Source organism: Natrix helvetica (genome assembly GCF_964273705.1).
Source record: "Natrix helvetica genome assembly, chromosome: 2".
In the NCBI taxonomy this organism is placed as follows: domain Eukaryota; kingdom Metazoa; phylum Chordata; class Lepidosauria; order Squamata; family Natricidae; genus Natrix; species Natrix helvetica.
The window spans coordinates 45,795,974-45,810,127 of record NC_138552.1 but is presented as its reverse complement, the minus strand read 5'-3'; the positions used below and the strand labels follow the sequence as shown (position 1 = coordinate 45,810,127).

At 37.9% G+C, this 14,154-nt stretch overlaps 1 protein-coding gene across 1 annotated transcript; it reads right to left on the bottom strand.

The window, feature by feature from the left end:
* Nucleotides 1–1,514: 1,514 nt before the first annotated feature.
* On the bottom strand, nt 1,515–14,154 carry LOC309387347 (2'-5'-oligoadenylate synthase 1A-like; the record flags this gene model as incomplete). Its single annotated transcript, XM_081943820.1, has 9 exons — nt 1,515–1,673; nt 2,363–2,572; nt 2,928–3,117; nt 3,324–3,448; nt 3,575–3,735; nt 6,422–6,612; nt 7,591–7,777; nt 11,927–12,092; nt 14,129–14,154. The coding sequence occupies 9 exons, from the start codon at nt 14,152–14,154 to the stop codon at nt 1,517–1,519; spliced, it is 1,413 nt and encodes a 470-aa protein (XP_081799946.1). The 3' UTR covers nt 1,515–1,516.

Here is a 14,154-nt window from a genome sequence, read left to right as displayed (position 1 = left end):
GTTGAAATAACTACACATCTTGTTCAAAGTTCCCATCCAGAAACGGGTTCTGTAAATACTTAGCAGGGTAAGACTGGCTGCTATATCAACACGATGTCAAATCAATGCTGGAAGGGTCCAAATAATACTGAAGTGTATAGCTACCAGATCTGGACTGCAGAAATTCAAATTTGGATTCCTTAAAGCAGATGCATCCATTTTCAGGATTGCACAGAAACCTCAAAAAAGATGGATTGCTCTGCGAGAATAGCAGAGAGGTGCTGTTCTCATGCAAAATCCGAAACACTTTGGAGTCACTGCTCAGGTGATCTCAGCTTACTGACTGTCACCACTACCACCACGATACCACAACAAAAAATCACATGTATTTTGGCATTAAAAACAATAATTTAGAATCATTCAGTATATTTCCTGCAACAGTGTTTTGCATCTAGCTTCACATGAAACAAGGATAATTTAACAACTGAATTGTAATCTGCTTTTAAGATTGCTTAACTTAAGACCTTCCAGCAAAATTATTCAGTGCTATAGCATTTCACTCATCATGGGTTTTTGATTTAGCAGTAATGTTGGCTGGTTAGTCTTCACTGTTTCTGTATCACAATACATTGTTTATGAAGCATAATCCAGACTATCTACTGTGATTGTCAGATGCACTATGGTTATCTATAACACAAAAGAATCATGTATTTTACTATATTATTGTGAATAACCATATATTCACAACATTGCCACAAAATGGTAGTAGGATACCAAGTAAATTGGGTGATTTTTTTTTAATGTTCATCTATAGTTGTCATCCTTGTACTACAGCAAATTATTTTAGCATTAAAATAAGATCCATTGTCTATACAGAATTACAAGAATGGGCAAATGAAGTGTTATTAAAATGGCTATTGTGTATTTCATGAACGCATTCTGTTTGATCATCCTCAAGTGTAGAATTTGGACAGTAATTCTGTAAAATAAAGTGTTTGAACCCTTCTCAGAAAATAAAGCAAATGAATGTTTTGCATACATGTAAACCACAGAAAAAGCAGACATACTGTGATTGTTTATTTCTCTGGGGCATAAAAACTTATTTTAAGGCTTCTTTCATCTGATTTTATTTTAGACATAAAATATGAGTTTTCTGAAATCTCTAAGCAGTCGGGCCCATTGATTTGCATCCAATGTTGCCAGTTGCTTTCAAATTAAATTTTCTCCTCTTGACATTTCTTATCTTACCAAATCTAAACCTATGTTTATCTTGGAAACATGGGGTGGAATGTTGCAGAAACAAAAGCTGGTGCATCTGTTTGTGGATATGGGGAGTGGAGTAGGAAAAAAATGTCACAGTTTATGTCAGCTCCTCTGGTTCACCAGCTGCCCTCCTATTGTATTCTTGAAAAGGGGAGGAAATTGAAAGTAAAATATATGTGTGTCATGGCTCTTCGTCTGTACATTTCATTTTCATATGGTGGTTTTCTCCTAGCAGTAGAAGTCCTTGCTGATTGTAATAAAGATCTACTTGAGTTCACCAGTTGTTTGTAAAAAGCCAAGGCTCCTTTGCTGCTATGCCATTGAAGAGGGGCTTGAGGAGACTCTGTCTGGCCACGTGGGCTACTTCATCCCAAGCATTGCTGTTTTCACCCACATTGAAGGTTGGGTTAACAGGATCCAGCACAAATGGCCTAAGAGAGAGAGAAAATATCCCATATTGGCAGGTGATATTTTCTTATCGGGCATTCAAATATGCCATGCGACAAGACACTTGTTGATTCCATCTACTCCTAATGTTCACACATGTATACATCCCCTCTGATCCAGTCTAGACTCCCAACTCTCCCTGCTCATCCCTTTCACAAATTTTCATTCTCATGTGCCATTGCTTTGGTACAGTATTGCCTTCTGCAGCAATAACTTAATCCTTCAGATGGCTATTAAAATGTGTCTGGAGCAAAACCCAGAAATATAGAGCAAGCAAACATGCTCCATAAGTAAACCAGCAGCCATACACTAACGAGAGCATAGAACAGGGGTATCAAACTCATGGCCTGAGGGCCAAATCTCAGGCGCGGGATGCTTAGATCTGGCTCATGGGGTGCTTAGATTTGGCCCATGGGGCTGCCCTGGAAGCAGGAGCCCATTTTCACTGGCAGAGCACTTGGGCCACCACAGGTACCCCGACACAAGTGATGTCAAGCTGGCCATGCCTGCCTTGCCCCCTCCCCCCTCGAGGTCAAATGCAATCCTGATGCGGCCCTCAAAGAAATTGAGTTTGACACTCCTGGCATAGAAAATATCACAAGCCCAGTCCTTCCTCTTTTCTAGACTGGGTCTATAAATGAAGAACAGTCAAATATGCAGAAGCCTTAATTACCTGCTTTGCTTCAAAAACATTTTCTGAAAAATTGGAAAATTTGGTCTGTAGTGTCTGTGCCATGTGATGCTTATCTCTTGATACTGAGTCAAAAGCTTCAGGACAGCTCTCATCCCCTGTACAAAGCTGAAAAAGATGGGCTTTCCAGCCAGTTCCCAGACATAAATGGTGATCAGTTCAATTGTATAGGAGGAAGGAAGCCTGCGAAACCTAAATGCACAGAAAGAGAAGTTTCATTTGCAAGAAATGGTTAATAGTAAAAGTCAAAATGCTAAAACCCAAGAACAATATGTCATTTTGTTTTTAACTGTTAATTTGTTAACTATTCCTTGCACAGGAAGATTTGTTGGGTTTTTTTTTCATATTTCCCCTGTTGCCACCAAGCTTTTGATTTATTTTCTAATTTATAAATTAGCCATTATGTAGAGCTGGAAAAGATATGGAAAAAATATAAAAATCTGTAAACTGCATCTCTACTGTGTTAGAAGTGCTTCCCATTATAAAGCTGGGAAACATGAAAATACGAAGATCTAAAAAATGTGAACTTTAGATGCTAGCAACGTACTTATTTTCTTTGGTTGGTTCAGCAAATGAAGTTTTGAACCAGTGCTTCATTAAACATATGAAGTCCTTCACCATTTCTGTTGATGCTTTGATAAATTCAACTTGGTATTTCAATAAGGCCATGGAATACAGCTGGATCTTATCATCATCATTGCAGAGGTACAGCTTGTGATAAAAACTCTCTTTTGGACCTGTTAACACCAAGCAATCTATAAGACTAACGATGCAGCTTTGACCTACTGTACCTTTACATCTTAATCAAAACCAAACCTTACAAATTGTGAGCATCAGGAAATATTTCATCAATCTAAATCTAAATATTAATGTGGAACGCCCAGTAGTGATGTTTTGGTGACAAGAAGAAGAACCGCTTTCCCAAATAATAGCCACACCTTACCTGTGGATAACTCAGGTGCAAACATGTCATAGCAAGGCATGATGTCAAATGAGTGACCATGGTGATTTTTATAACACTTAAAATAGAACCTCAAGGAAAACTTTGTGTGTTTCTGCATGACTAACCTTAAAAGAGGAAGAAAGTAAAAAAATATAATGAGACTTTAATATAACAGCTTTATTGTACATTAGGGGAGGGCGGGGAGAATCAAAGTAGAAAGCAAAAAACATGAAACAAATATAAGTTCAAACCTGCTTGTCCATGAGGATTTTATCAGGGCATTTCCTAACTCTTCTATGACCTCTGGAGTTGTCCTTTGGCAGTCTTCTATACTGGCAAAAGCTTTGCTAAAAAGAACTATGTCCACATCAGAAAAGTCTTGGGTGTCCGTTCCTTTTACATATGAACCACCCTGTTGCATGGAATATTATCCAAAGATAGTTAATACTTGATTTTAACCCACATACTATTGAATGCTTTAACCACAAAACAGAAATACCAGTTGCACACTTGCAATATTTTAGGCTATTAGTGGAAAACAGGTGCATCACGGTAAGCTGCTTATAGAAAGGATTATTGGACCTTCACAAGTTACTAGTGCCATATGTCTAAGTGCCTTTAAGAACATGATTACTCTAAGAGCAGAGATCAAATATGAAGAGGATTGTTTTTCTTTACTATCATGCCCAATGAAGGAACTTTATCTCATCTCAACTCTAAAAGAAAGAGGCAACTTAGAACTGGGGATATCCAAATTAGACCATTGCAAACCACTATGGTGTATCATGCAGACTATCTTGCAATGCCAAATATTTACTCACTAGCTTTACAGGCAATTGCTGTAAGTCATGTGAATGACTCTAACTCAGGGGTGTCAGACTCTCGGCCCGCAGGCCAAATGCGTCACATGCTGGCCACACCCATGCCCGGTTTAGTGAAAGGGGGGAAAGTTGTGATACATCACGTGACGCCGCCATGACAACGTGAGTTTGACAACCCTGTTCTAACTGAATAAGTCTTATACAGGTTTATTGTCTATTTTTTTGTTTTTGACAATTGTCCTAGTCACAGCACAGAATATCCAGAGACTATCAAGTTTTGTTTGCAATTATTTATACTATAGAAATGGACCATTTTCTACCCATTACGCTAGATTTATGTTTCAAGGGAATATGCCTTCTTGTCATTAAGAAGACATATTCTCTCAGAATTCACTTGATTAATTTTTAATTTAGAGCAACATCTTGAATTATATAAATCTTGCGTATATAAATTTCTTTGTTGATTCGTCTATCAAAGCATCTGAGTATCTCATGGAGATTGGAAAACAATTTCGGTTTGAACAGCCAATTTTTTTTTACTTTGCTTTTTGAAAGGGACCAGTTTCTATTTCCTTTGCTTGTGTAACCCAACACCACTCATGTACTTAATAAATCTCAACTTATATGCCCGGAAATACTTCAGTAGCTTAGTCTAACATTAAAGTTTGATGCAATATAATTTACTCTATATTGCCACATATTTTTTCTTTAGCCCTCCCCCATTTTTCTGCATTTCTAACAATTTTCCTTGATGAAGAATTTTTTGAAATGTGGAACCTTGCTAGTTAGTCTAATCTAATCAAGATATTACTTTGGTATAGATTTGTTGGTTATGGTTAGGACTTAAAGAAAGTTCCTTGAATCCAATTATCTGACCATGATCCCGTTAGCCCCATTCTCCTGAATTCTGGATCTGTATTGGATGTCTAGGTCTCCCTGTTCCTCTCAGTCTGGCCTTTTGCCATCTTCTGAATCTTGATTTTACCACTGAGATTTGGCTAAATGCATTAGTTATGCATGGACGTTATTACCTTAGAACAGGATGATTAACTATGAAGCTTTACTTAATGAAATGTGGCATATTTCCAGGACATATTCTCATGCATCATTGATCCATAAAAATAATTGCCTGGAGGTGCAAGACTATCATCTGCTTTATCAGTTGCATTGGTTCTTACAGAAAATACATACAATATAGCTGTCTTGCATAATGCCCATCCATGAGTTCATTTTGCTTCCATATGCATAATAGCTCACTGTCATACATGTGAATGGAACGCATTTGCTCAAATCAATTCCACATGCTCTTTTCCTTAAACAGAGATTAAGACAAAGAATATAATGTATGAAGAAACCTTAAAACACTTGATTGAATTAGACACCACAGACCTCAAAAGTTCACAAAGCAATAGTGATTCAAAGGATGCAGAAGCTGTATTTTATTCAAAAATGTATATACTGCTTCCCATGAGATATTGCGTAATTCTTAACTTTTGCCATAATAAGTCACATCTAGGGTTGGCGTTAGTTGTGGGGTTCACGTATTTTTTACCACTGGTTAGCCCCGCCCGCGCGCACACATTTTGCATGCACGACGTGCACCTTCCACATATTAGGCCAGGCTTCCACGCAGGCGCTTTGCTTGTGTGTGTGCCTTCCACCTATGCGCCTGTCTAAAAATTTGGCTAAATAGGATGGCATAGCGTAGGGGATATGTGTACAAGTCTACCCACAATCTCTGCTATCGATTCACCCGAACCAGTCCAAACTGGCTGAATACCACCTCTGGTTGGCATCATATCTGAATGTTAAAGAAGGAATTATTCAGGTCCCATATTCACTTCAGTCACAGCCACATTGGCACAGACAGGCAAGATTGTCCTTGATTCAAATCTCATGAGATTGAAAGAGCCAGACTATTGCAATAGAATTTGATGAAAGGGCCACAGATTGGTAATTTACAGAATATCCACATTTTCCATCAGATAATAATAATATCATACTAAAATATTCTGGGCAAAATCTCTTTCCAAGGAGCCAATGCATATATTTCTCTAAGTAAATTGAGTGCTCTTATAACAGTCTCACTGCAAAGCATTACTCTTGAGAGAAAATATGAAATGGATGACACTAATGAGAAACTAATGTATACATTTTTCACACATCCAATTATGTGGACAACTAGTAAAATATGGAATGCCAGATTTAAAAAGAGAACTTTTTCATAGGGTACTTTTGTGACCAGTCTCAAAACAAATGCATAGCAGATATAAATACCTTGATAATGGAAGTTATTGGCAATGGAAAAATTTCTTTGATAAATGTAATAATGCCTTCAACGTCTGATGCACAGGCTAGCTTTATTGGACCCAAAATGGGTCTGAGGTTTTTTTTCACAAATGTATTTATCTCCATTGGTGTTGTATATTCCAAGAAGCTTTCGGGCTTAAAATTAGTGGCCATTTGAGCTGTACCAAAATTAAAATTAAAATTAAAATCACGATAAATTACAGGTTTTCTTAAATTATTATTCATGACTATTCTGCATTGGATTAGTTATATCTTTGAAACTTACAGCTATCATCAGTACCCTAACATAGACTTCTAAGAAAAAAGGTGGAGATACATCAGAGTTCTTATGAGAAAATGGTCACTCATTAAATGATGGCCATTGGAAATTGTTACACAGCCAATGTACAGAGTTGTGTCTATAACCAATACATCAAACAAGTGGTGGGATGTTGTCTGGGTTCCAGGATGAAGGGGCTGCATTCCAGAGAACCAAAAGACAGCAACATTTAGATAGTTTGGTTGGGAGGAACAGGATCAAAATCAGTGGTGGATTCCTACCGGTTCGGACCAATTCAGACCAGTTTGGTAGTAGCTTGCCAGCCTGGGTCACTGGAACCGGAAGCAACCCAGGCTTGCCACGCCCCCAAAGCAGTTCTCCTGGCGGTGCCTATGGCAGCGCCATCTTGTTTTTTGTTTCTGCGCATGCACAGAGCAATTTTGATTGTACTGTGCATGCATGTGCGGTACGTCCCTGAGCGAACTGGCAGTAGTCTCTGCCGGAACAAACCCCTGATCAAAATAGCTCCATCCTAGAAGTTTTCAGAGTATGGTGCAATAGTTTGCTTTAGTTTGGCAAGATTCTGTCTATAGGTGAGGAGCAATAAAGGAAACTGCTCAGAAGAAACTATGTGTGCTTTATTTGGTCTTTGGGCCTGACAGAACATGAATACCATATGTTTAATAGTTTGCCTTGTTGTTGTACTAAATATTATAATTTCATGGTAACTTTTGTAGTGGCCTTGGAAGGTCATAATTTGCATGCCTTGTTGTAGGAAAATGCAACATCTGGGGCAACTTTAAAAACTAGAACTGAAATCACACAGACCTTCAGCAATGAAAGCTCTCAGGGCGAAAATTCAAAATAAAAATATCACCTCTTTTATTGGCTGTAAAGTGGTGCTTCTGTTTCTCATGGTGTTCCCTGGCATGGACTGATCCAAACTGTTTGCAGCACATTCGACAAGATGTGGCCGTTCCCATGGCGACAAATTTTGTTTCCCTTCTCAGTGTCATATTCCAGCAACTCCTTTGATTGTTCACAAGTACCACTTCATGCTCAGCCTGTTAAACAAATTAACTATATGAGTGAATTAATACTGAATCACCTGGATCAGGGTCAAAGAAATTCATAATTTGAGGAACAGAAAGCGTAACAAAAAATTAAATTTTATTGAGGTGGATTGAAAACCATGGAAGGCTAACATTCTGTTTCTAGAGTAGCCAACCAGACACTCATGGGAAGTTTCCAAATTTTACACAGACACATTATCTTCTCCTCCTAGGCAGCAGGTATCAACTGGAATTCCATCTAGTCCTCATGTACTGACCATAATTTTGACCATTTGCTCAGTCATTAAGCAAATCTGTCAATAAGTGAAACTGCAGGTTTCCTTTGCTTTACAGACCGGTGAAAGTTATAAATAAAGAATTGGTTGCAAAGTTATATTTTCCTCACTCTCATATCTGTGCATGGTCACTGTCAGACACAGTTGTTCAACAAGGACTAGTTGCAGAAAATGTTTATCATGACTAGTTGCTTTATGAAGCTTTCCATTCCTTGAAATTGTTCCATGGATCTGCTGATCTTTGCCGTCCTCCAAAAACAGTTCCATCACTTTATTTGGGGACAAAGAGTAGGTGAATCTTATAATATGAAGAAATAAGTTATTCAATCTGTTCCAAATTTTCCACCATATAACTTCCATGAATGTATTTAGTCATTAGGAGACAAGAAAGCTGTTTTTCATCTACTTTCTCCATATGGCATATAATTTTATGTAACTTTATTAAGACTCCTTCCAACCATTTATTGCCCAAACCCCTGAAAATGTTGTAATCCTATCTCGCAGGAAAGCCCTTTGATCATTTTGATTCTTCTTTTTTGTCTTTTTTTCTGCTCTACAATATACTTTTACTACACTGTAATCAGAACATCGCAATGTTTAAAACACACATTTCGCATTTTAAATGTCTCCTCAGGAAGGCAAATTCTCTGATTTTGACCCAGATTTAGAATTTTCAACCTGCACTGAGTGCTTAAAGCTTTTGTAAGACTTAACATACCATTTCATCCCTTAACATATCCTCCCCCCAAAGAGGGGAAAACCAAACTGTTGAAATAGCCTTGAACACCTGAGAATATTATATTCTTACTATGTTTCTCTCTGCAGCTTGTAGTCAGCCCGCCCCCCCAAAAGCCTGTCTACTTGCACATGGCGACTCAAGGTGATTTACACGGTTATAAAAACAACCTATAAAAGAAATAAAAATAAAAATAATAAAATAATAATAAAATAATAACCTCACAAACCCCCATCCTGGCAACAAGACACATTCATACAAGCCCTTTTAATAGGCCCCATTCCGTTCTGGGTTCCCCAGGTCTGCTAGTAGAGCCACATCTTCAGCGACTTCTGAAAGAGTGTTAGAGTGAGGGCCATTCTAATCTCTGGGGGAATGATGTTCCAGAGAGAGGGAGCCACCACAGAGAAGGCCCTTCTTCTGGATCCCGCCAGATGTATCTCCCTAAGGGATGGGACCAGTAACATTAGGGAAAGAATGATACTCAAGGTAAACAAAGAGACTGCTAAGGAGCTTGTGGATGTCCCAAAGTTCCTTTCTTCAACATTTGAGGAAACATGGAAAATGATTATAATGCCCATGATTTCTAAAATGGTTAATTTGAGAAAAACAATTATTGTTCCTATCTTCAAAAGTGGTTTGGAAAAATCAAAGGTCTAAGGGTAGGATGGTGGAACCATATTGGTAACTATACACATAGAAAGGTTCTGGGTATCTAACTAGATCACAAGGTAAACATGAGGCAAAACTTTGAGACAGCTTCAAATAAGAATAGTAATAATAGTAATAATAATAAGTATATAGTCAAGATGACAAGAAATCATTATTCCTTTTTATTCAGCAATGTCCAAACTTAGAATATTGAAATCACATTTTATGAAGGACATTGTTAATTAGAATGTGATTAGAAGGGATGAACCAAAAATGATCAGGGGCCTGGAAGGAAAAATGTATCAGGAGCAGGAAGATGTTGAGTATATTTAGTTTGAAAAAGGTTAAGACTGCGGAGGTAGATCATAGCTGTTTTCAAGCATCTGATGTAGAGCCTTGCAGAAGATGAGCCAGAGTTTTTGTAGAGGAAAACAGTATTAAAATCTAAATTACAAGGAAGATCTAAATTACAAGGAAACAGATGTCAGTTGGGCATCAGGTTAAAAAAAATCCTAATTATAATAGCTGTCCAACAATCCAGAAAGCTGCCTCAGGACATGGTGGATGCTCCACTGGAAATGTAAGGCTAAATAGGCATTATTGGTGACTGTAGGTGCATTTCCATCCTGAGAATTCTATGCTTCAATGGCATGCAATTTGTATGCTGACAAATGGTTTGCTCAGCCACGGCCATCTCATTCAGTACCATCTGCAGCTTTTGCAGTAAGCATAAGGATATCCCCATATGTACTGCATTACAATAAAATGAAAGTGGAGTAACTATCTTATGAACAATTACAGCTATGCTATCTCTATTCAGGAAAGGGCATAAAGCACATAAGTATATAACTAAAGACCACAAATGTACATTCCTAGCCACAGAGATTATTTGGGTGACTCTAGTATAGCTTCCTCCCTTAATTCATTCGTTGATTCATTCACTCCTTAATTCATACCAATGATATTCCATCCTTTTTTCCTTTTTCCATCCTTTTTATGCTCCTCAAAGTAGGTAAAAGTAATAATATACTTAGACAGTTACTACAAAAGAGGGGAGGAAATGCAGATGGAAATGGAAAGCTTGAGGGAACTTTATCTCCTGTATACCTAAAAATGAACCTCAGAAAACAAGGGAATGTGAAGGCTTCTAGTGTTGACCTGAAAATGCCTCAATCCATATACTACTAAAGCTCTCGTGTCTATAACTCTTAACTGTGAAAGAGGACAACCATTTTTTTAACCAAGGTACCTCAAATAAGTTAACTTATGGTATACATCCAAAATCTGGGACCCGTGACACTCAAGGGATTGAAATTGAACAAATCTGTGGTAGTTTACTACCATCCAAATTTTCAGTAGACTGGTCCTATCCTAGACTTCCAAGTAAACTGGCCCCTCTGGCCAATGGAAATTTAATTTAATTTACTTATTTTGTCAGGCATGTATAAGATAACAGATATAAGTATAAACATGATTATGAATACAGGAAATGGATACTAATAAGTGGAGACAGTAGGACAGGGACAGTAGGCACATTGGTGCGCTTATACATGCCCCTTACAGATCACTTAGGAATGGGGTAAGGTCAACAGTAGACAGTCTAAGGTTAAAGTTATGGGGGTCAGGTAGAGCATTCCAGACAATGACCATTCTGTTGCTGAAGTCGTATTTTCTGCAATCAAGTTTGGATTGGTTTACATTAAGTTTGTATTGTTGCGGTTGAAGCTGAAGTAGTCATTGACAGGTAGGATATTGTATTGTAACTTTGTGTACTATGCTAGTATAGGGCTAGGTAGACTAGTTCTGCCCTAGCTCTCCAGAGGCTTGGTAGATTGGTCCTACCCACCATCAGCTGCCAGAGAGTGATCAACTGCAGCCAAGCTGGCAGGAAGTCAGAAGTTTCTTCTATTCCCACTATTTGTTTTGCCCTTGATCATTCTGTTTCTGTTAGATACTAGCTACAGCTATAATGGTTTCCACCAAGGTCCTCTGTTCCGGTGGGAACAGAGGTTTAATCTCATTGGTCAAAGGGTCTGGCAGCTCCCTATAAAAGGGCTGCTGTCAGACTCAACCTTCGCTGGATTGTACATACTTGTTCTGTTACAATAAAGAGCTGTTGTTGCCTTTAGCCTGAGTGTGCCTTTCCATTACCCGATCTAACAGTTTCTCTCTTTAAGTAAGAAATATCTCTGAAACAATGACTTAATGAGTCGGAGGTTGTTTAGTGGTTCATATTTTCATAGGCAGCTTCCCAGTTTAAATCAATCATGCTTAGAAAGCAACCAAACAATCCTGATCTTTCAATTTGGGTTTAGTGTGCTCCTAGTACAATAGTATTCTGATGCTGCCTCCCCCACTCCCCCACTCCAAAAAAGCACTTCCAGATAGATACAGTACTTAATAAAGTCATTCAGTGACAACAGCAGAAGAAGAACTTACCGTAACTAAGAATGAACAAAGTAACATCTTCCAGCTTACCTTTGAATCACGTGAAGGAGCCCCACATAAAATCTCTACACTGCATGTTTCACAATGAACCTTCCCAAGATGTTTAGCATGAAAATGATACCTCAGAGCTGCACGGCTAACAAAGTCATTCCCACATCTCTCACAGTTATATGACTTCTGTTTTACACCCCACATCCTGTAAAAACACAGAACCATGCTTTTACTTTTGATCATAATACAGTACAATAATATAACTGCTATATACATAAGAGCAACCAAATCTGAACAAATTTCCAAAGATGTCAGATAGTCTTCATATTTAGAATCAAACTGATTCAGTTCTGATCAGTTTGGAAACTATTTTTTTTAAGAGTGCTGATTTCTTTTACAGATTCATTTTTGTGTCCCTGGTTTAAAGGGACAATTGGAAAGGAGACATTTTCTGTCAAAAAGAAATCTTACTTGCCAAAGCCATTGTGTCCTTATTTCATGCAAGTGTGTTTGTTTCATTATTGCCCAGTTACACTGCCAGCTGGCCAAATCATTTCTGTACCACCCCCACTGGCTTGGAATTGTGGGTGTTGTAGTTTATGCTACCTTAGTAAGAGACTTGGGAATTTGGCTTCATAATAAACTTGGCTCTAATAGCATTGCAATAATAGCTATAAACATGCAGTGAGCATTGGAGCTCCTTTAGGCTCTTGCACATTTTACAGTGCCTGGAAGAAGAGTTTGATATGAGACCTTAGTCCATATTATTTATTTATTATCAAATTCCAGATATTTCAATAATATGCAGATTGAAGTTTTGGAGATGTGGGCAATGCTTTATCACCAATTATTGCAGTGGTTCTCAACCTTGGCGACTTTAAGTCCTGTGGACTTGACTTCCACAGCACTTAAAGTCACCAAAGTTGAGAAACACTGAATTATTGGATGTGTTTTTCTCCCATATTCCCACCACATAAATGGTTTGATTGCAGTGAAGAAGCTGGCAGATCCTTTTGCTTTGTTAGGCAGGTTACAAGTAAAAAATTGTTTCTGTAAATTAAGATAAGAAGAAAGCAGGAATGTGATATCTTTCTGTTAGTCTACTTTTGCATGCTTAAACAATGTATGCTAACTAAGCCATACTTTGGTGAAATTATCGTCTGACGAGCAAATCATCCACTTGAATAGATATACACATGTTATTGTTTGTTCAGATGATATGAATTGCCTAGAATTATGTAGAGAATATTAATATTTTCAGCCAACATTAATAATAAAACATAATTTGCAATGTTCAATGTGGCCAGGCTCACACAACGTGTTAACGCCAAATAAATCAAGCCATATTGTACATTAAGTCTGATACACGAACCTAGTCACTGCCTTATTGCCAGACCAGATCATTCATCCGCCTCCCACATCACAGCCTGTATAATTCCAGGGCTGCCCTTCAGGACTTCAAGTACTTTGAATGAACATATTAAACATTAATCTGTGAGGGTTTTGTTAAAATTTCAGGTGTTCAGAAAACCTCAGGCTTCTACTATCTGCTTTAAGTCAGGATGATTTTAAGCTGTCATTGAGTACAGAACCCTGGTCAGCTGGGAATTCTCAGACCCTGGAATGCTGGGCTGGATAAAGGCTGGTGATTAGAATCAGAACCAGAAGCATAAGAACAAGGGAACAGGGAAATATCTCCTCTCTGAGTCTTGAGTTCAGCTGCTTGAGATAGCAAGCAAACAATATTTTTATATTGCCCAGACTAATAGGAATATTGATGTCATTCATTGTAAGAAGACACCAAAATGAGGAATTCTGTTCAGTCTTGCCCAGAATAGGAAGAGTTGGTATTTTTTTGCCACATGTATATGAAAATTTTTCAATTATCTATGCAAGTATATCACAATGTAATGTAATTTGATAATTAGATCAAAGAAAAGAGACCTGTACTACTTTTTAAGGCCTTTTGGGAGGAGCTCTTTTATGCATCCATTCCTTTAGTGCAGGTGATTTAGTTATGGTAAAAAAAAATAATCTTACCAACCTAGTCCATTCCAGCTCTCTTCAAAGTATTCCCTCTGGTCTCAGTTTTCCAACACTCTCAAGGTTGGCTGCTTGCCATCTCTGCCAGTCTCATAATATGTCAATTATGATGTGTGAAATGGAGGCCTAATCCACCCACTTTACCAATAAAATCACAATTACTTGTACAGACCCATTACAACTACCTTGTCAATTTACCTTTTGTGTCTGTTTTCACTTTCCAT